Below are 22,451 nucleotides of genomic sequence, written 5' to 3' on the forward strand. Positions count from 1 at the left end.
TCAGTTAAACAAAAACAAAGAATAGCATAACTAAGAATAGAAGTCATAGTTTATTATTGCGTTAGACCACGTAGATATTAATTTATGCAGTGTGTTCGCTCACTTTATAAATCATAAAAACGTACCCTTAACTAATCGAAACCATATCAAATTTGTGCATTTAAATTATGAGTATTAGAATGGTAATCATGTGTTTGTGGTCAAAGAGAGCATAGATGTGAAAATATGTATTATAAAATAAAATATTTATTATGTGTGGTTATAACATACGGCAGTGTTATAGGTAAGAGAACCATGAGGAAAATTGTTATTTTGGTCAATAATAAACCCAGATATGACTCAATACTGATAAAATCCCTTTGAGCCCGTAGTTCAACTGAGGTAAATAATAATAATAAATCGTGTTATTTGACACCTTGGTCACCCGGACCGCAAAATGAGCTACTTTCTTTGAATTTGTAAAGAAAAATTATTGTATATCATAACCTCATTTAGGTGCTTTTTAGTCGTTTAAAGGACAGATCACAGAAGGATATTATTAGAGCCATTAAGCACGAAACCAAGATTAAAAATGTGTTGCACGGTATAACAGCCAAGGCGAATAGATTTTCAGAAATGTTGGAAGTCAAACCGGCGATACAAATTATAATATTATTGTTTATGACCCTTTTAAAGTTCTTATACATATACTAGCGGATCCGACAGACGTTGTCCTGTCTATACGTCTTTAATTTGAAAATTTTAAACTTTTTTTAATAAGCTAAAACATTCTGGACCATTTTGATGAAAATTATTATTCAAATGTTATGACAATATCTAACGATCCAGCACATGGTCTACAATAACACAATGATAACAAAACTTTTTTTAATTTGATCGCAGCGCTAACTGTCGGGACAGACTAAAATTCGAATATTATTTAAAATTTGACAGTGCGATGGTAGCGCCGTCTGTCGGATCCAATGTAAAACATTCCAAAATCAACAACTACTAATTAATTAAAAAAAACATTGTCCAGCGGACAAAATTGTGAATCTAAACCATTCTCGAATCTCCACGAACACACACAAAAAATTTCATCAAAATTGGTCCAGTCGTTTAGGAGGAGTTCAGTCACATACACACGTACACAAGAAATATATATATATTAAGATGAGAGTCTAAGTGCGGAAACGGAGTCCCTACAATCATACATACATACATACATACATACATACATACATACCTACATACAAGTTCTTATACCAAATCCAGCTTTAAAAAAAGTTACCCGCCAATGATTCATTCTTTAACCCGGATGTTAAAAAAGTGTGACAACATTTTATTTAAACAACATTGAATAGTTATAGAAGTTGAAAATGAAATGTGTCAAAACATCAAACATCTCGCAGTTATATACAGGGCGTCCCACGGCGATGCCACACGGAGGGAAAGTACCTTAAATATTAATGATAGGATATTTTACTGAAAGAAGACATCGTTTAATTTTTAATAATAAGTAGAACTGCATTCACAGATTTTTTAAAAATTTCCTACCTCAACCGGGAATCGAACCCGCCAAATGTGACAGTAAAATTACATGTATTTGATAATAGCGTTTGAATGGGCTACTCATAAGCATTATTTTTTCCTTAGTAACCTAGCATATTAAATGAAACTAAAAACATAAAATTTTACATTTTATTAAAAAAAAATATTATCAAATGCTCAAAATGTGATCCGTTCTGTTGTATACAAATTCTCACTCTTTTAATAATTTCTCTCCCTGTCGATTTACTTATTTTTGCATGGTGGATGTTTGAAATAATACGTCTAAGTTCATTTTGCACCTGCACACTGTTGTACCGGTTCCTGTAAACTAAATATTTTACATAACCCCATAAAAAAATCAAGTGGGGTTAGATCTAGGGATCTCGGTGGCCATCTAATTTGTCCAAAAGTGCCGATCCAGGAAGGAAAATGTTCATTAAAAAAAAATATTTAGTTTACAGGAACCGGAATTACCAAAATGAACTTAGACGTATTATTTCAAACATCCACCATGCAAAAATAAGTAAATCGACAGGGAGAGAAATTATTAAAAGAGTGAGAATTTGTATACAACAGAACGGATCACATTTTGAGCATTTGATAATTTTTTTTTAATAAAATGTAAAATTTTATGTTTTTAGTTTCATTTAATATGCTAGGTTACTAAGGAAAAAATAATGCTTATGAGTAGCCCATTCAAACGCTATTATAAAATACATGTAATTTATTGTCACATTTGGCGGGTTCGATTCCCGGTTGAGGTAGGAAATTTTAAAAAAATCTGTGAATGCAGTTCTACTTATTATTAAAAATTAAACGATGTCTTCTTTCAGTAAAATATCCTATCATTAATATTTAAGGTACTTTCCCTCCGTGTGGCATCGCCGTGGGACGCCCTGTATACTGATAAAACTGGAGTGTGGACTGTGGCCTGTCATAATCCTGTCAAGTCAAGTCAAATCTTCCTTCTACCAGCCCCTCTTTTCCCTGGAATTTTGCCCATTGTGAGCTGCAACAAGTCGTATCGATGACGCATAACGTGTCCGAGATAGCGACTTATCGTATTTTAAGAGTCTGCATAAACATCAAACTTCTTTTATCATTACTAAAGGTTCGCTAGCAACTTGAACTGCCTTTCTTGGACTAGTCTAAACAGGTTCTCGGCAGATGCCGCGACTTCTTCTTTAACAAGCCCATATTGCTTTGAATTTTGCCTAATATGCTCTGCAGCAAGTCGTGTCGATGATGACGCAAAACGTGTCTGGGATAAGACGCCATCGCAGACACGTATTTTAAGTCTAATAAAAATGCGTATTTAAACAATGAATCATTTCTCGTGCTTCAATGGGGTTACGGGATTTTACTTTTATTGTGTTATCGTAAAAATGCCTTAACGCAGTATCGATGTTATAAATTAACTTTATTTAAAAGCTTTTGGTTTATCCCTAAAAGCCAATAAATAATTTCGGAAATACCCAGTGTTATTGATAGTATTATGTATATTGTATTTGTGGCTTGCGGTTTGGTAGCATGCACAACATTATGACTTAGAATAATAATTATAGTCTCGATATTATCATGTAGTAAGCGATGGTTCATAGTTTTCAAATGTAACATATTATGCCAAATACTTAATTGTTGTATATAAAAGGAAGCAAGTCAAAACATCTTTATTTTTTATTGCATTCTTTATTAAGCTATTGCATAGATTTTATCGCAGGCATTGAGCGCGGCGACCGAATCAAAAAATTCCGTAACGAAAACAACACACTATGACGTAATAAAGGTGCGCCCAATATGCATTAGAGCAGGACAGAACGCATACTGGTGTCACATCTCTCTGGCGAGATCGGTAACGTTAACGTAACGTAAGCGCGGCCGGTACGCGTTAGTAACGAGACAGACTATATAGTCTGTCTCGTATTAGTCTCAATAATTAGTATTGTCTCGTATCAGTAGATTGAATTAATGTCAGAGAAAAAAAAATACTGCATAAATAAAAAATAAATAAACAATTATAATTGCATAGGTTGATAAAAAATGCTATGCAACAGCTTTATCGCGGCAGTCCCCGAGTGCCACACGTTTCTTTTTTTTTTAATGGCTATTATCGTTCCTTGTTAAGAACCATTATTACAGACGTAGAGATCTTTTATTCCCTAATACATAAATATTTACCAATTTACTATTAAATACCTGTTTTGTTGTAATTTTTATATAACTGACAAGCACCGACATGTTCTTGTCTATTACACAAATATATTCCAGAAAAGCAGAGGATGGAAATCGCAAACCATCCGGCTTGGAGAGAACTTGACCAGTTCGATTGTGGTTTTAGCGCAGCTGACCGAATCATTGGGGGTTTAAACGCCGCTTTAGGTCAATTTCCATGGATTATACGGATTGGTTATAAAGGTAAGTAAATACTCTAATTAATTATTACTAAAGATTTAAATATTCTGGGGAATATATTTAGCGAGAACATGGTTTACTGTGCAATCCTCTCGCTAGGTTAGAGATTGAGTACTGTCTTACGATTTGAATAAAGGAAATTTAAGGAAACTGGCAAGTTTCAGAGTGACTATTATCTGAGGTCGTAGTTTTGAACCCCGGCTATGAACCAATGGACTTTCTGCTTATGTGAGCATTAAAAACTCGCCCGTCATGCTTAGACTCAAAAATCGACGACATGCACTTGCAAAAAAACAAATGATTGTGAAACAGAAACCTAAAAGGATGTATCTTTACCCTTTTTATATTTAAATTCCTTCTTTTTATAGTTGATGGAGAAGATGAGCTAGATTGGATGTGTGGTGGAGCCCTAATATCTGATCGACATATTCTTACGGCAGCCCACTGTCTGCAAACCGCAGGAGAAGGTTATGAAGTGTAAGCTATACGATGAAAATATTTTTCCTAGCTTTACAGGTTCTAGGAAACTTCTAAGCAACCATTACTTGAAGAAGTCTAATATGATATCGCTTTTCCAATTGTTCACACTGCACAGACTCAGGTGACAATAAGGTTTTCCAAATAAATTAAATATTTATTCCCATTTTATTTATTAACACTTCATTCATTACATAAAAGAAAAAAATAATTAAACATAATTTAATGGAAAGCAACTGACGGCCTTATCGCTTTCGAGCGATTTCTTCCAGACAACCGCTTTGAGTAAAGGAAAAAAAAACATGGATTAAATTACATAAGGTAGGCAAGAAGTGCAAAAATACATATTTCAAATACAAATAAGAAGGAAAAAAACATACTTAACAAAAACAAAAAAAAATTACATTTTTATACATAAATATTTTCCACTAAACATAATAATTTACTGCTGACTACTTACTGAGAAACAATGACGGTAAACCCAGAGCTGGTGCATTTCTCGTACAAAATATCACCGGAAGATACTGAGAAAGTTAATGCCAGGGTTAACCACTGTGTTAAGAATGCACTGTTTCTTTAGTTGAATTTATTCTTACTAATATTTTTTCATAGCTAAGGTAAGATTCTGAATTTTAAAACTACTAAGTTTATTTATTGTTATAAATTGAACAATTTAATTTAATCTAATATTTAAAATTCTCGTGTATATTTGTAATTAAACTCCTCCGAAATGGCTCGACTGATTTGAAATTTTGAGAGCATATCGGTTAGGTCTGCGAACGTTTTCATCCCTTTACATTTTTATTTATCTATCTTTGGTCAAAATTTTTGTTTGATTTTTATATGATTTACCAAAATACATTTTTTATTATATAAGATAGTTATTTTAATTGGACAAAAAAATGTTTCCTAGAAATAATACACTTGGCACAACAATGATGAGTTTTTATATATTTTCGTGGTGTTCGTATAATCTTTTCACAATGTTTCAAAACAAGGTATCTAATCAATCACTGCAAATACTTGCCAAAAGATTGAAAAATTACGATGAATAGTTAGCTCTTAATCAAACCCAAATCAAATATAAACAACCAAATACAGTCAAAACCGTTTACGACATCATTTAGAACAACATACCGGTTATATTGACCAAGATCAAAGGTACGGCTGAATTCTGTTGTATTAGGTTCTTAATAACAACGTCGTTGGCTGTTATGACTATCGATTTATACGACCAGATATGAGTCCCCTCGATGTCGTTAAAATGTATGATGAATAATATATGTTTTCCACACTAAATACAATCTACAAGGCATTATGGCGTAGTTTTGCTCTTTCGCGAATTTTGTAAACGTTTTTGACATTCACAAGCATGCCTTAGGTCGCATCTGGACTGAATAAATGAATTTTGATTTGATTTGATTTGATTAGTTAAACTACATACAAATCATGTTATCTTAGTTTTGGACACTGCCCGTATAACAAAACTGCCGGATATAGCGATAACAAAAATAACCTTACCTCAAATATAATGAATAATTTATAATGAACGTCAATCAATTTTTTATTCACTCAATGCAGCAGTTGGCCTAGTGGCTTCAGCGTACGACTCTCATTCCTGAGGTCGTAGGTTCGAACCGGGCTGTGCACCAATGGACTTTCTTTCTATGTGCGCATTTAACATTTGCTCGAACGGTGAAGGAAAACATCATGAGGAAACCGACATGTCTAAGACCCCAAAAATAGGCGAAGGCACTGGAGGCTGATCACCTACTTGCATATTAGATTTAAAAATGATCATGAAACAGATTCAGAAATCTGAGGCCAAGACCTAAAGAGGTTGTAGCGCTACTGATTTATTATTATTTTATATTCACTCAATATGCAAATTGATTAATAAATAAAACTATAAATTGAACAATTCCTGTCATAAAGTAAGGAACGAAGAATATGGCGGGCCCAGGAAAGAGAACTCTCAAAAAATAGTATTTACCCACAGAATATTCATGACAATACATACCATAAATAGTCTGCACTATCAAACCTTTAAAAGCCTTTTAAGCAGTACATTTTGTATTTGATGAAAGACGTAGGCATTGCTCACATGACAACATGAATTTTTAAATTTAATCGTGACAACATAACTATATATTGATAATATATAGTTATCTTTTTTGTGGTTAAATAACTTTATATATAAATCTTTATTATTAACAGATCGACCATACGTTTGGGTGAATATAACACGGAGACAAACCCGGATTGTCAGTTACAAGTGTGTGCACCTCCGTACCAAGATAGAAAAATAAGAATGAAACGAATTCATCAAAGCTTTAATATACCACCATTTCACAACGATATCGCTTTAATCCTTCTTGACAGAGCAGTGGAGTTGAATGGTACGTGGAATTGTATTAACTACGAAGTGCTGCGAACATCGTGTCGCTTTAATATAATCATTTAACTCTTTACCTAGAAAAATATTGGACCCATAGCTAAGTTACGCTATAGACTGGTCGTGATTTCTGAATAAAAACTGTTTTTTAGGTTTTTCTTTTAATGCAGTCTTCGAGATTTGTGCTTACCAACATAATTTGCCTTTAATAATAATTTATGTATACAATTTTATGATTATCTGCTGAGATTGAATGAAACTATGAATCCGGGGTTTGAATACGGGGCCAAAAGATTGAAAAATTCACAGCGATTATTATTATTATTCCCATGGATGTTTATTGGAAATCCCATTAAGGAATTTTAAGTAACATTTCGGTCATTTAGTTGTGGAATAGGCTCCACGACATCATGCGATTGGATTGGATTGGATTGAACAATATGATTCACACTTGAGTTAACACAGTTTTCTTATCTTCTTGTACTTTACTCATAATTTTTCTTTTTTTAGTTTTCTTACTAGGGTTGGCTGGAAGAAATTGCTTTTAGCGATAAAGCCGCCCGTTGCATCCCTTACATTTTTAATGTATTGTGTTATTTGTGCTTCATTTATGCAAAGAAGTCTGATTAATAAATTTAAAAAAATTTAAAGTCTTCGTCTTAATTTGAAACATTTAAGAAATATACTAATTAATTCTTTATTCATTACTAATAACAAAATCCCATTAATGAGCGAAAAGGCGATTAAAATTTATACAATTATTTGATCACTTTCTGTCGGAAGTTTATCGATTTAACCTACTTAATTTAAAGTTTTAAGATAAATTTAATAAACAGTTTTCTCCGTTAATGAAATCCCATATGTGTGTCCCTGTATCGCGAAAGTTTCTGTTATATCTAACAAACAATATGAAGTCAATAGTTACTTGATTTTCCAATATACCTAATAAGAGCCGATATAGTATATTTCAATACAAGTGCGGAAAGCCTGTCATTGCATGTGCTGTTCCGACGAATGTCACCCGAGCCGAGGCGAAGCCGAAGGTGAGGGTTGACAGTCGGAACAAGTTGCAATGACGGTTCCGCACGTGTACCGAACAACTATTTTTAATACAGTTGCGAAAAAATTAAGCAATTTAATAAAACTGTTTGCTTTTTTTTTTCTCTTCTCTCCACACAATAAATTCGTTGCACGTAGATATTATGTAGCTTTTGACTTTTACGTTTCCGGTAAAATGTTCTCCGAAGCATTTCGTGCAATTATACTGAGTTCTGGTGGTATTAATTCAAATAAAATATCGTCGAAATCACTCATTTTGTTTGTGAAATCACATTTTTGGAAAATGGCGCCAACCGTCAAAGAATATGAGCAATTTTTTTTTCTTTTCTTCACCCATTCTGGGTAGGCAAAGGGACCTTCGCCCATACAGCCAAGTCTTCAGTATAATATTTTTATTGATATGAAATGAAAAGACCCCAACCCTAACTCATTGAATCCAATCATTAAATCTGATATTGAAACAAGTATCAGTTGTATCAGTAGCTTCTTTTTAAAATATTTGCGTGAATCATAAAAACTTCTATGTTTTTTTTAGTAAAACCTTCGTGGTTGGTTTTTTTTCTTTTTAATAGACATTGTTTTGACAGTTGGGAATGATAACGCACGGGAAAGGTAAAGAAAAAGCACGAGTCTGTAATAGCCCTCTTTCCAAACGCTATACGTCCCTGCAATATGCCACTTTTTGAGCAACTGTATTAAAAAGATATTTTCTGTAAACATCTTATTTTCTATGTATTGTAGAGCACATTGTAAAACACTGTTCAAATATAGAAGCCCGTAAAGATAAAATGTTATTTACGAATGAAACAAATATCTTAATGTTGTAGTTGAATTAAATTGTAGGTATTATAAACAAAAGCTACATGTGTGTAGTTTTAATAAAAAACACTTGTTTTGCCAAAGCTGTAAATTATTCATTATCTTCTTAGTTTTATAGATTTAATATAATTATTTATATTTCTATGTCATAAAAACGTGTAGTATGAAAGAAATATTTAAAATATAGTGCTTATAATATAACTAATAAAAAATACAATTTTTTCAGATTATGTGACTCCAATATGTCTGCCTAGAGACGATCAGTTAGCTGACTTAGTAATTGGCGAGATATTAACAGTGGCAGGTTGGGGTAAGATGAACATGACGACGGAGGAACGCGCAAAAATATTACAATATGTTTCGGTAAGAGCATACCTAGATACGCAGCAAGGCCACCAATAAACTTACGCCCAAACCCAATAACCTATCTTTATCCATGTTTGACCATCTGAGATAGACATCTTATACCAAATATTGATAAAAATGTGCCAATAACCAATCGACGGATTGTAATAGCCAACTGCCGATACAAGCTATCCATGGTAGGTCGGATCGGTGGATAGACCTTTGTATGAAAATGACAGTTTACATTGCCAATATCTTCAAAATCTATCAAAATAATCATAAAGATATTTGATATGAAAATTTTAATATTTTTGTACGGTTTTATTTACTTTATTTGATTTTAATTGATTATCAAATATGAGTGTAAAGAGCGAAGAGATTGCATTCTATCCGGCGCCGGAAATGGATTGTCTCCGTATGGTTTGGGATGCAGATAAGAGATCGATCGACTGTCACGGTCTGATCTCAGATTTTTTACAATCTGAGATTGTGGATAAATTATTTTGATCGGACCTCAGTGAGCACTCTTTTATATAGAACAGGGGGCAAACGGGCAGGAGGCTCACCTGATGTTAAGTGATACCGCCGCCCATGGACACTCTCGATGCTAGAGGGCTCGCGAGTGCGTTACCGGCCTTTTAAGAATTTGTACGCTCTTTTACATGCTCGTGCGGTGCTGGAGAACAGCAAGTATTAACTTAATTTTGAAAACTTGTGTCAGGTACAGAAGGCTGCTCGCCTTTAAACCTACAAAAAAGAATTATCATAATTATCGAATTTGTCAGTTAAAATCTGACAATAAAAGTTATGGTCTAAGATCCAGCCCTAAATCGTCCTGCACCGAGGTGATTAATGAACGAAACATATTTTAAATGAAATTTAAAATATTAAAAAATAAATAAACAATGGGTTCGCTGAAAAAATCCTGGACAGGCTGTATTAAATTATTAATTAAAAAATGTTTTTTTATTGAAAATTGTACTGATGAGATTAATAAGAAAATCTTATACCAGCTGAAAGTATGAGACTTGCAGAATGTGCAATTGTTAGGTTCTTTATTTTTTTCCTGGACGGACACAAGGTTCACAGGTATACACAGGTATATTAATAGTAGGTTTTTACACTGAAATGATTAATCAATAAATTTTATATCAATGTGAGCGCTGTTTCATTGCAAACACGTTGATATAAGGTTCACTGCAAAAATGTTGGTCCTAAGTGCGGTTCGCGAATTTTGAAAATTTTAATTTTAGTCCGGCTGGGAACAGGCCGACAAAGAAGTCCGAGCTGTGTATCTCATGGGACAGAAAAAGATGCAACAATAATGCACGGGTGTTATCAAGCGTGTTCGTTTGTTTTTTTTTTTGAATGGAATCTCGCTGTTGGCCTTAAGGGCCTTTACAGCTCAGCACGGGCTGTTTGGCGAGCTTAGCTCAGCCTGAATGGGTGGGGTTCCCGCGACTCGCGCAAGGGCGTCTCCTGTGAGACTCGAACCTTGGCTTGGGCCGTCGCGGGGGGGTCAATCGCCTGAAGGGCAGGACGGAAGCTTGTTCGTTTGATAACACCCGTGCGGTAACCTAAGTAAAAACATAAATTAAAAAACAGGTTCTTGCATTAAGTACAAAAATTTTAATTTAAATGAAAAAAAAAGTTTTAATTAATATTTTCTATTCAATATCTGACTCATCGGAAGTAAAATCTTGATTTTCGAATTCATTAGATTCAGCAGAATCTTCATCATTTTCCGTCATTTCCACAATGTCCTGGATTTTCAAAGGAGTTTGGTCCCCAATACCCTAGATGATTATTTGAAACCCCGTTGGTTTCAAATAATCATCAAAATGCCACCCGTATTTTTCAGGGTTGGATTTTGCACAGGTAGAGTCGGTCGCATTAAGCCACATAGAATTTACATATATAGTTCTAAAAAAATTTTGTAGTAGTGAAATCCAGCATGGTGGTATAGTGTTTGAATCAAATGTTTTTTTTTTAATTGTTCGCTGTTTTCCTTTACACCGTAGTTTTTAATAAGAATACGATTTCTTGCATCATTAACACTCTTGCAGTAATTAACGCCATACATTTTTGCCGTAAACTCTTGAACAATATCCATTTTTTCATTAATGACAATATCAGCTTCATCAGTTAGTGATGTAAAAATAAAAAAAAATTAAATGGTCTCACTTTTCCTTTATTATAAAATGCAGCAGTATAATCAGACCCTGTGAATGCGTGGAAAGCAGGTAGACTTTTACACAATTTTGGTCCCAACTTTAGTGCTAAGTTGATGCAGTTAATGCAATCAAGGTGTTGGTTTGGTTGTTTCTTATTCGCTGATTATTATTATTGTTGCATCTTTTTCTGTCCTTTGTCGGCCTGTTCCCAGCCGGACTAAAATTCAAATTTTCAAAATTCGCGAACCTCACTTAGGACCAACATTTTTGCAGTGAACCTTATATCAACGTGTTTGCAATAAAACAGCGCTCACATTGATATAAAATTTATTGATTAATCATTTCAGTGTAAAAACCTACTATTAATATACCTGTGTATACCTGTGAACCTTGTGTCCGTCCAGGAAAAAAATAAAGAACCTAACAATTGAACATTCTGCAAGTCTCATACTTTCAGCTGGTATAAGATTTTCTTATTAATCTCATCAGTACAATTTTCAATAAAAAAACATTTTTTAATTAATAATTTAATACAGCCTGTCCAGGATTTTTTCAGCGAACCCATTGTTTATTTATTTTTTAATATTTTAAATTTCATTTAAAATATGTTTCGTTCATTAATCACCTCGGTGTAGGACGATCTTAGGCTGGATCTCCAACTATTAGTTTTATATATTCAAACGATTAAATTTATCTCTAGATCCCAATAGTCAAACCAGAAACTTGTGAGGCTTTTGGTAAAGGCTTCAAACTGTCAAGGTCAGAGATATGCGCAGGCGCACAATTAAATAAGGATGCATGTGGTGGCGACTCAGGAGGTCCACTAATGAAGGTAGGTCTTATCTGAATCTACGTTGCTTAAACAACATTTAAATTTAAGGTGTCTGTGAAAAAAAACAGTAAATCAAATGTGTCCAAAAAAGGTTACAATTCAGGGGTATAGGCTCTGAATATGATTTTGTCCCATTCGGTGTCGAGACCCTTGGTCCGTGGGGTCCTAGCGCATTAAAGCTTTTTAGGGAATTATCAAAAAGGTTAGTCGACATCACAGGAGAACGAAGAGCTGGCAGCTACCTCGGACAAAGAATTAGTCTAGCTATTCAAAGAGGGAACGCTGCTAGTATCTTCGGAACCTTGCCTAAAGGGACTCCTTTTAATAATATTTTTTAATAATTAAATTTTAAGGTTAGTTATTAGATATATTTTTAGTTTGTAATTGTATATTAATATAATTTTATTTCCTATTTCAACTTTTTATTCAGACTTAATTTTGGAGGAGGTCGCTGTAATAGTAAATGATTACAGCTTCTTACAATATACGCTCATAATTTTAGAAGTTCTAATAAATTTAATCTCTCAAAATTATAGAATCATATTTTTTCTGTTACTGACGTTCATTACTAGATTTTGATATTTCATAAAAACAAAACCGTTATTAATAGCGCATTATTAATAGCGACTGGTAAAAACCCCAATATTTCTCCGAGAAGTTCGTCGCTAATCTAAAACGAATATCTTTCCAGGTATTTGACACACTGGAAGGACCCAAGAGTTTTCTGATGGGTGTCGTGTCATTTGGCCCTACTATATGCGGTATAAGAAAACCTGGAGTATATGCTTCTGTACCCCAATTTATGAAATGGATTTTAGATAATATTGAAATATTACAGTTTTAGTTTAAAGTATTTAATTTATAAAAGCTGCATCTTATAATTATCAATAAATTTAATTGAATTATTGATACATATTCTAATTGAATGTATGTTATCTGTACATATATAGGAACACTTTGAAAGGACATCCAAAATCACAAATAATAAATACGACTTTTCTTAGTAAAACTTAAAATAATAAAAAAAGTTTCTGTGATAAGGTAAATAATAATGAGCCTTGTAAATTTATAATAAAAATATACGATTTTAAATTTGCCATTTTTTTATTATTATTATAATTAAATACTCAGTTAAATACGACCCATCTAAACACAGCTATGACATAATATTCTGAATGATTGTGTCATTGGAATATTCATAAATAAACTTATAGTTTATAACATAATATTTTCCTCTAAGTTTTCCAATACGTCACAGTTAGTCCCGTAGGTTAGGACTCAGCTGCACATCACTTTAAAACAAATGACGTACATATATATATAATATAGGTCTTATACTAAAGCACAGGGCAAACATACGTTAGTATGTTTCTGATACAAGGAGGAAACGGTGTGTACTTTTGTTAATATAAACATCATGATATTGAAAATAATATCAAAAACGTTGATAAATATGTACAAAATGTGTTCGCTTTGGATTTTATTACTCACCTTGTCAACTTGTTTAAGTGGTAAGTGCTTAATTAGTATTATTATTGTACGCGTACATTGGTTTTTCCATCTGTTGCAAAACAAACTGATTCATAAGATGCAATGTTTTATAATGTATTCGTGTCTCTGTATAGCAGACACAGACACACGAAATATGATATTTTAAAGTCAGTTAACAACTCCTCAAAGTTTTTGATAACAAACCATAACATTGATAATGTATACATTTAAGTATGGTATATATCTAGATTTTTTGTTTTTGTTTATTCATTGATACTTTTTAGGTTATATATGCAGTAGACTTAATTATGTTTAGAAAAGATATAGGTTAGGTTGTAAGAGGTCATCCACTCTTGTATTATCAAAATAGGGCGATAGTTGCGACATGTCTTCAAGGCAAACCGGTAATATTTGTAGATGAAACAGCAAACTTGGTCAATTCATATTTTTTTCTGTCAACTCTATTTTTGGCGATACTTAGACTATACTTGAATAATGGATGATTCAACATAATGTTTGAATGGAATTACCTAAAATTCAACCTAAATTTAAAAAAAATTATTATTAAGTATTCAGTTATTGCAAGTACAATAACAACGTACAGATAATACTTCAAAATACTAAAGTACCACTGCTAAATTAGATAGTCCTTATGGTATATGCTAGGTATGTTTTCTTTGCGCATTTTCTAATTTATCGTGTTAAAATTTCAGAAGATCTCGAACTCCTGGATAGCCCATGTGAGCGAATGAATTTAAGGGGACATTGCAAACTTATTTTATCTTGTAAATTTCCATCACATGTAAAGAACATGTATAACGACACACAAATTGAGACTTTATTTTTATGTGGACGTATTAATATTATCCCTGTGGTATGTAAAATACAAAATCTATTTTTTTTAATAGAATTTAACTAAAACCATCGTTTAATTTTGTAACGATGTTAACATAATGATGTTTAAAGATAGAAGCAGTGAGGCCCAGTTAATGGCTTCAGTGTGCGACTCTCATACCTGAAGTCGTAGGTTCGAAACCCGGCTGAGCACGAATGCACTATATATGCGCATTTAACACTCGCTTAGAATTCACCTAAGTTAATCGGCATGCCTTAGGCCCACGATTAGACCGAAATCTGAGTTTAGGGTATATAGGAGAGAAGATAGGTTTCATTAATAAGAGAAAGACTCTTGCGAATACTACTAGTATAAATGGAGGACTATTCTAATGATATATTCATAAACTTACTATGATGCCTTCATTGATGCTTCATTTGATGCTTATGTAATTTAAATATTAATTTCATCATACATAGTAAAAATCTATCGGTCCTTACTCATGAGGCTGTTGTGTTGTCTTGTGCGTGTTTTAGTATATATCGCCTATTTTTTTTTTAATTACTCCAGGTATGCTGTCCAGATGGAATGCCAATGGAGGAAACGCCAGACCCAGACTCACTAATTCATTTTGAACAAGACGAAATCACAACATTTTTACCTCCGAGAAGCACAACTACTACACTTAAAAGACCTTCGGTTAGCCCAACCCCTACAATTTTACCATCTAGAAATGTTTGTGGTAAACAAGCGATTGAAGACAGAATAGTGGGTGGCGAAATTGCGTCACTGTATGACTTTCCATGGATTGTTCAGCTTAATTTTAGCGATAGTAAGTAGATTTACAAATTCAGCCACTTTCGTCTATACGGATGGGATTCAAAATTCTATAGATTTTTTACATACGGGAGACAGACTTGGATTAGTCTCTGAATCTTACCCCTAGTCAGGTAAACTCCTACGCACAAACTCAATAACCTATCTCAATAAATTTTTGACCATCTGAGATAGACATCTTAATCCAAATATTGATGAAAGCGTGTCAATAACTAATCGACGAATTGTAATAGTCATCTGTCGATACAAGCTATCTATGGAGGTCGGATCGGAGTGTGAGGATAGACCTTAGTATAAAAATGACAGTTTAACTGTGCCAATATCCTATCTTAAAATTTTTACTTACACCAGTTTTTAAAATAGCTATTTGATATGTTTATGTTTTAAGCATAGACAATTATATTTCAATAGTATTTGTACGGTTTTATTTACTTTATTTGGTTTATATCAAGTATGAGTGTAAAGATCTAAGAGTTTGCATTCTATTCCGTCGCCAAAAATGGATTGTCTTCGTAGGGTTTGGTTAATGATATGCAGATAGATAAGGGTTTTAGAGGTTCTAGATTTTTATTGATTAGACAATACACATATATCAATATATTTTAATCAACTGTGCTGGAACTTGTAGAACAATAATACGTAATATAAATATACGTAATATAAATACGTCTAGAAATATAGTTTCTAGACGAGTCGGTTTCTTCTTAAATATGTACAGCAAGACTACAATAAAAGAAAATATTCTCATTTGATACGTCACTGTCTATCATTTGATAGATAAAAACGCTTGGCGATAGTTCTAATTATATTGTTATAATTTCGTTGTTATATTGTAAGTGTTCTTAATATGTGTGAAATGGTGAATGTGGTAAATCGCAGAACAGACTTTTATTTTATTTTTGAAGTTATACTTCTTTTGGCGCGATGGAAAAAAATTATGTAATTTTAATGACTTTGTGGTTTATGACTTTTCCCTTTGAATTATTGTAATGTAGAGGGAGGGAATAACTTGCTGAGTTCGTTCGCCGTTCTTCTCAGAACAAGGCCTCCTGGTAGTTTTGACGGAACTGAACCGAACGGACGGCGTAGTCTTTCGCGAATTTTGTGAACATTTTTGACATTCAAGCATGCCGTAAGACGCATCTAAACTGAATAAACGAATTTTGATTGGATTTGATTGATTCACATAATATTTTGTCAGAGTTATTTATTATATACGTTTGTCTATTCACCAAATAGTTTTCACGTTTGAGTTAATGTTTTTTTTTTGTAGTTGGTTATGCTTGTGCTGGGACACTAGTAACAAATCGGCATGTGATAACTGCAGCACATTGTGTTACCTCTGAACAAAAACTGTAAGTATAATATTAATGTATCGTATATTAAAAGTTCCATAACTCTCTTAGTAGCAATAGTTTGGAGCTTTTTATTAAACTTTGTATTTCGAAATTATTCCTTTCTTAGCAGCGAAAGCTCCAACCATAGTTCCATAGTTTTAACTATGAACTTTTCGGTGAAAAGGAATTAAAGACCGGTTTATTTCCGTCAAAGAATAATTTTCAAATGTAAAAAAAACATATGTGACCCATTTAAACTCTAAAGAACTACATACACCTAATGGAAAAAAAATGTTCCAACTGATATGAACTTTTCTTATAGAATATCAGTTCGTCTTGGAGAATGGGATTCAAAAATATCAGCCGATTGCAGTGACAATACATGTAGCGATCCGCCTGAAGATAGAAAAGTATTACAAACAATAGTACATCCTTATTTTAATCTACGCGGCGATCCTACACATGATATAGCTATTTTGGTTTTGGATGAACAAGTTAACTTTACTGGTGAGTATACAAGATATTGACTAAGGTCCGAATGAGTTAACTGAATAATGATTAATAAGAAACCGAGAAAAGTTTAAATTTAATGCCTTAATTTTTGGGTTATAAAAATTCCAACAGTATTTAATTTAATATCAATAGCATTCAGCGAAATTTATCTTTTACCTAACCTCAGTACAACTACGATACAAAACCCTATAATAAAACCTACATCACTTTCGACATCCCAGACCAAGTTGAAAACTACTGAAATTAATTGTTTTCATTTTCTCCTTATTATAATGATTTATAATTAATATTATTTTCGCAGACTTTATTAAACCCGTGTGCCTACCAACAACTGAGTACGTAGCCGGTCAAGATTATACTAATGACAATTCTTACATGACAGCTGGCTGGGGAATTACAGAGTATAGTAAGCATATTACTCAAATATCTACTTTCTTCTTGTTAGGACTTTTGCTTTGAAACGTACATGCGCAAACTGACATCTAAAATATTACCAAGTTACCGAGAGTTAAAACAGAAAAAAATTATCATATAAACAAAAATATTAAAAAAGACGCAATTGCCATTTATGTAAAAGTAGAGATACTTTCATTTAAGTGAGAATATATGCAAAGTATGCACCAGATTTAGATAAATAAATAAATCAGTGGCGCTACAACCCCTTTAGGTCTTGGCCTCAGATTTCTGAATCTGTTTCATGATCATTTTTAAATTTAATAGGCAAGTAGTTGATCAGCCTCCAGAGCCTGGCACGCGTCGTCGACTCTTTGGGTCTAAGACATGTCGGTTTCCTCACGATATTGTCCTTCACCGTTCGAGCAAATGTTAAATACGCACATAGAAAGAAACTCCATTGGCGCACAGCCGGGGATCGAACCTACGACCTCAGGTATGAGAGTCGCACGCTGAAGCCACTAGGCCAACACTGCTCTGCACCAGATTTAGATAAAGCCATAAATTATTTACACATAGAAAGTAAATTCACGCTCACTCCTAAATTAATTCTTTCAGAAATAAAATCAACGAAAAAACGCAAGCTCTCTATAAACGCTGTATCTTACGACATATGCCGTGCGGCATTAAATTTGGGTCGTGATTCGAGAGATCCTTTTATAATCTGCGCTGGAGGAGTCAAAAACAAGGACACCTGCCAAGGCGACTCCGGTGGGCCTCTTATTGGACAAGTAGTTGAAGAGCATGAAGTAAACTGGTACTTATTTGGAATAACAAGTATGGGTTCGAAGTATTGCGGCCGTCAAGGTACTCCTGGTGTCTATACAAGGGTATCGAAATATATGCCTTGGATCGAAAATCAGTTATCGAGATAATTGAAATATTTATTGTAATAATATACGTTAATAGCTTTAGTTTATGTTGTTTCTGTTCTCTTCGGTAGATTTTGAAAACGTACCAAGATCTTAGTATGTAGTTCTTTAGACGAGAGAGAGAGACAGCTTCAATCCGCTGAAAAAGTGTTTACTTTAAATGTGTAATGTTAATAAAAGACAATACTATAAATCACTATTAACCGATGTTCCTGTTAGTCTAATAGGAAAATGTATATCATAGAAATAATACCATTGATTTCGTGTACGTATAATATGTATTTAGAAATCATATGCTGAATACATACATAATATTTGACAAAGTCACACACACAATATCTGATATAATTGACATGAATACATTTCATACTCGATCAGAACTGCACATAGGTACCATCAGAGCCCTCGAAAACTTTATTATCAATTTTCTCTAAATACTTCATAAGATTATCTTCAGTATCGGATGATCTACAAGAGCTCTTCTTTCGTAGATTTTTCTTTTTTGGACTCTTCCTTGGTGATAGCTGGGTGAAATCAATTGGTGTATTCGGAGGTCGAGGTGCATAATATCTCTCAAAAAGCATGGGCTGTTGTCGTACTCGACCATACATTAATTCCATTTCATGCAGAAACTCCTCCCTTCGAAGACGTTCTTCATCTCTACGAGTTTGCAATCTTATTGCTATATCCTCTTCGTGGCTAAAACAAAATAGAAACGAAAGATAATCGTGACAAATAAAACATAAAATATATAAATGTCCAAAAAATATTCTTTTTCCAGTTTAGTGGGCTAATGAGGATAAAAATTTAAATACGAGCACACAAGACATACCGTTACAGCAGGAATAGTTTTCAGTAGTCAATTGATTTGATAATAACATCTTATCATGAATAATTTTGTTCTTGCGTACTATTAAAAAATAGTCAAACTATCAAACAAGCTAAGTGGTTTGTACTAAGTTTACAAAAAACTTACTTATTTTTCACAAGATGCCAAGCTGGCTTAGTCCTCAACAACCGATCCCTGTATTTCGATTCATGTTTCCTTCGTTGTTCAGACATTCGTTGAGCGGCTTCTATATCAAATTTCCTTCGTACAGCCTGAGCTCGCAATAACGCTGCTAAATTAGATCTACCGACTGCTGCAGAATTCAAATCCAACGCTGAATATGCCTTTGCCGGCTCAGATACACACTGCTGACTTGTGCTGTCAGACTTGTCTCGATATATTCTTTCTATGTCTTTCATCTAAAATATTAATAGGAAATACCGTGACCACGCACGCTGTAAAGCACGCGAAACGTCGTTTAAATTTAAAATTATGTTTAAATAACTATAAGTTTACAGTAATACATAACTTCAATCCGTTAAGTGTTTCTCTTTAAAGGAAATATTTTATTTACCACAAAAGTTTAATACCTCAACAAGGTAAGGTAAAGCCTTACGTGAATAATGGATTGTCAGGCGAATAAAGCTAAAAAAAGGATTTAAAAGGAATAGTTTGATTGTTGTCATACCTTTTTATCTGCCCTACTAGCTGTGTTGAATCGAAATGGTTGTGGACTAGTTGTGATGAAGTTCTTTTTCAATTTTCGAGGACCTTTTGTTGGACTTGCTGATCTGAGATCACCTGAAGATACTGAAGCAACACCTGGTCCTGGTGATGGATCGATGGGTAGATCACTATGGGCAGCTGGAGTAGACAATCTACTCCGTTCTCGCAGGGCCATACTGCCAGGAAAACTGGCATTGCGCAACATTTCTTCAGCTCTTATACGACGATTCATAGATCTTTAAAGTGTTGTTTACGAGTAAACTATCATATTAACAATTTCTACTAATAATATAGATGTAACGGTTTGGAATGACTTATATGGCAACACCTAATGGTAAATGAAAATGTTATTTTCTAATTCTATTACCATTAATATTAAAAAAAACACTTTACACTCTATCTATCTATCTCTATCTGATCATACTGTAACGTTCATAAAATCTTTCAACGATAACAAACTAATAAAACAAAAAAACACATCTTCGAACTCAAAACGTTTTTCTGTGTAGGTTAATTCTTCTATTCAATAAAATAACAAAAACATGTGTCACATACAAAGGCTTACCGAAAAAAATTATCCTCTTTAATTTTATCATAAAAATAATTTGAGAATAAATCCTTTGGTACTGGTCGAGCCCTGAATTTCTTTTTCTTCTTGTATTTTGGCATAGCCTGAACCGCCCTGTCACAGACACCGCTTCCATTTTCTTCCCTTTTTGTAAAACTGAATGGTTTCATTTGGGCCCTGAGCTCCGCTTCGCTGTTAATTTTAGTTATCGCTCGTCTGAAAGTTTTTAACCAGAAAGATTTTAACTGCTTGGACGTATGCTTTAAATATTATAATAGCAAACTTAATTACATTATGTTGTATTTTAGCTTTAGATTTAGATTATTTAGAAAAATGGTGTACGTACCGCCATCTAGTACTTAATAATAAAGGTAAAATTTTATTTCCTTTTAATCTGAGCACTTGTTAATTCCACCTATGTAAATTTTTATTGAAACTAGTAAAGCTAATAATTCTCCTTTTGAAAACCCACCATTTCAGGCTAGTTTCATTTAAATAATAATTATCATTATTTGCTAAATGCGTGTTACATGTAGACATTATAAATGTGTGTTAATACAAAACAACCAACAAGCTATAGGTATTCGGGCGTATAACTCAAATTTTAAAGCAAAAAAAATGTCGAGTATATTACATATTGGAAATAAATTGTAAGCGCAAATAATACCTAAAAACCATAAAACGTGTGTCGTAGGACGAAAAAATAACCTCATAGCTTGGTCTTCTAAAATCTTATCATATAAGGGTATCCGGGACTCGATGGGTACCGGATGTGCCTTAAACTGTTTTTTCTCCAACTTCCGGTTTAACATGTCCTCCGAAAATGATTTTTGTAAGCTTCGAAGTTCATTCACAATGCGCTCCTCTTCATCCCTGATGTTTATAAATAAAAGATTAAAGGTGGAGTTAGCAGATAATAAAATTATTGAGTTTTGTTTTGTATAAGTTTTTAGAAATGCTTACTAAATATTGGTGAATAGCTTTTTTGTATATACATACCTTTCAGTCATTTTAAATGGCTTTGGTATGGTTACGTTTCGGTGTTTGCTTACGGATCCAGCACGTTTTGATCTCAATGGACTGGATGGCATGCTTTGCGTTTTAAATTCGTCGTCAATTATTGCATTCGTATCTTCCGTATCAAAAAATTTATCAAACTTCTCATCAACTTCACTCTTGTTCTCGATTTTATCGTCGTGCCATGAAATTGAGCAAGCTGATTGATTTCTTTTAGGACGATATTTTTTGTTACTCCCTTTTAATATCAAATCATTTTTTGCTGGGCCATCATCTCTTTTAACTTCAATAGTATAAGAATGAATATTAGTTTTTCTTGCTTGGTGTTTTATGGAACCTCTATCTGTATTTTTAACACTGGCACGGCGATTCACAATTGAATTTTTCTTTAATGGAATATTACATTTTGTTGATTGTATTGTGGTACTGTCATCAACCATCGTTCCACAAACTTTATCGTAGTCAATGTTCTCTATCGCCATACCCAACATCATTTTTTTCTTCTCTCGCAACGATTTAAGTGTTGAATAAAACTCATTTGCCGGTAGATGATTAATATCATTGTAATCTGGTATACTATGGTAAAATTCTTTTAATTTCTTAGTATCAATATTGTCGCCAGACATAGAAATAGTAGTCGATGAATCTATAGACGCATTCAGAGGCTTGTCGTTTCGTTCGTAAGCCGTTTTTGGCATTTTACTCCAAGGGTCGACAGGAACCCGAACACACGAGTTTTTAAAAACACTACATTGGTGCATCACTAAACATTGTTCTATTATAAAAGGTCAACATTTGTTTTCTGCAAACAGTTTCTATAGAAACAGAGTATCGATAGTTGATGAACTGCGCAATAAAAAGGAAAGCTATACGCAGCAATATACAGGTTGTCCCAAGACTATGGAACATCAAGGGAAAGTACATTAAATA

The 22,451-nt window shown here is 33.4% G+C and overlaps 4 protein-coding genes across 4 annotated transcripts; 2 read left to right on the forward strand and 2 right to left on the reverse strand.

The window, feature by feature from the left end:
• Positions 1-140: 140 nt before the first annotated feature.
• LOC110994081 (spaetzle-processing enzyme-like) lies at positions 141-13,040 on the forward strand. Its single transcript, XM_045630129.1, has 7 exons — positions 141-283; positions 3,799-3,945; positions 4,311-4,419; positions 6,637-6,818; positions 8,919-9,055; positions 11,912-12,043; positions 12,735-13,040. Exons 1-7 carry the CDS (start codon positions 226-228, stop codon positions 12,885-12,887), a joined length of 918 nt encoding a protein of 305 aa, XP_045486085.1. The 5' UTR covers positions 141-225; the 3' UTR covers positions 12,888-13,040.
• Positions 13,041-13,334: 294 nt separating this feature from the next.
• On the forward strand, positions 13,335-18,423 carry LOC110994086 (CLIP domain-containing serine protease 14D). The gene is made up of 7 exons (XM_022260575.2): positions 13,335-13,554; positions 14,248-14,408; positions 14,940-15,201; positions 16,480-16,561; positions 16,866-17,050; positions 17,358-17,462; positions 18,068-18,423. Exons 1-7 carry the CDS (start codon positions 13,461-13,463, stop codon positions 18,382-18,384), a joined length of 1,206 nt encoding a protein of 401 aa, XP_022116267.2. The 5' UTR covers positions 13,335-13,460; the 3' UTR covers positions 18,385-18,423.
• A 332-nt stretch (positions 18,424-18,755) lies between these two features.
• On the reverse strand, positions 18,756-20,829 carry LOC110994088 (protein FAM161A). The gene is made up of 4 exons (XM_022260577.2): positions 20,502-20,829; positions 19,899-20,172; positions 19,358-19,629; positions 18,756-19,080 (listed from the first exon to the last, which is right to left on the reverse strand). Exons 1-4 carry the CDS (start codon positions 20,672-20,674, stop codon positions 18,756-18,758), a joined length of 1,044 nt encoding a protein of 347 aa, XP_022116269.2. The 5' UTR covers positions 20,675-20,829.
• A 162-nt stretch (positions 20,830-20,991) lies between these two features.
• LOC123689554 (protein FAM161A) lies at positions 20,992-22,448 on the reverse strand. The gene is made up of 2 exons (XM_045630128.1): positions 21,504-22,448; positions 20,992-21,377 (listed from the first exon to the last, which is right to left on the reverse strand). Exons 1-2 carry the CDS (start codon positions 22,280-22,282, stop codon positions 21,044-21,046), a joined length of 1,113 nt encoding a protein of 370 aa, XP_045486084.1. The 5' UTR covers positions 22,283-22,448; the 3' UTR covers positions 20,992-21,043.
• Between the last annotated feature and the right edge of the window lie 3 nt (positions 22,449-22,451).

This window comes from Pieris rapae, chromosome 11 (genome assembly GCF_905147795.1).
Source record: "Pieris rapae chromosome 11, ilPieRapa1.1, whole genome shotgun sequence".
Classification (NCBI taxonomy): domain Eukaryota; kingdom Metazoa; phylum Arthropoda; class Insecta; order Lepidoptera; family Pieridae; genus Pieris; species Pieris rapae.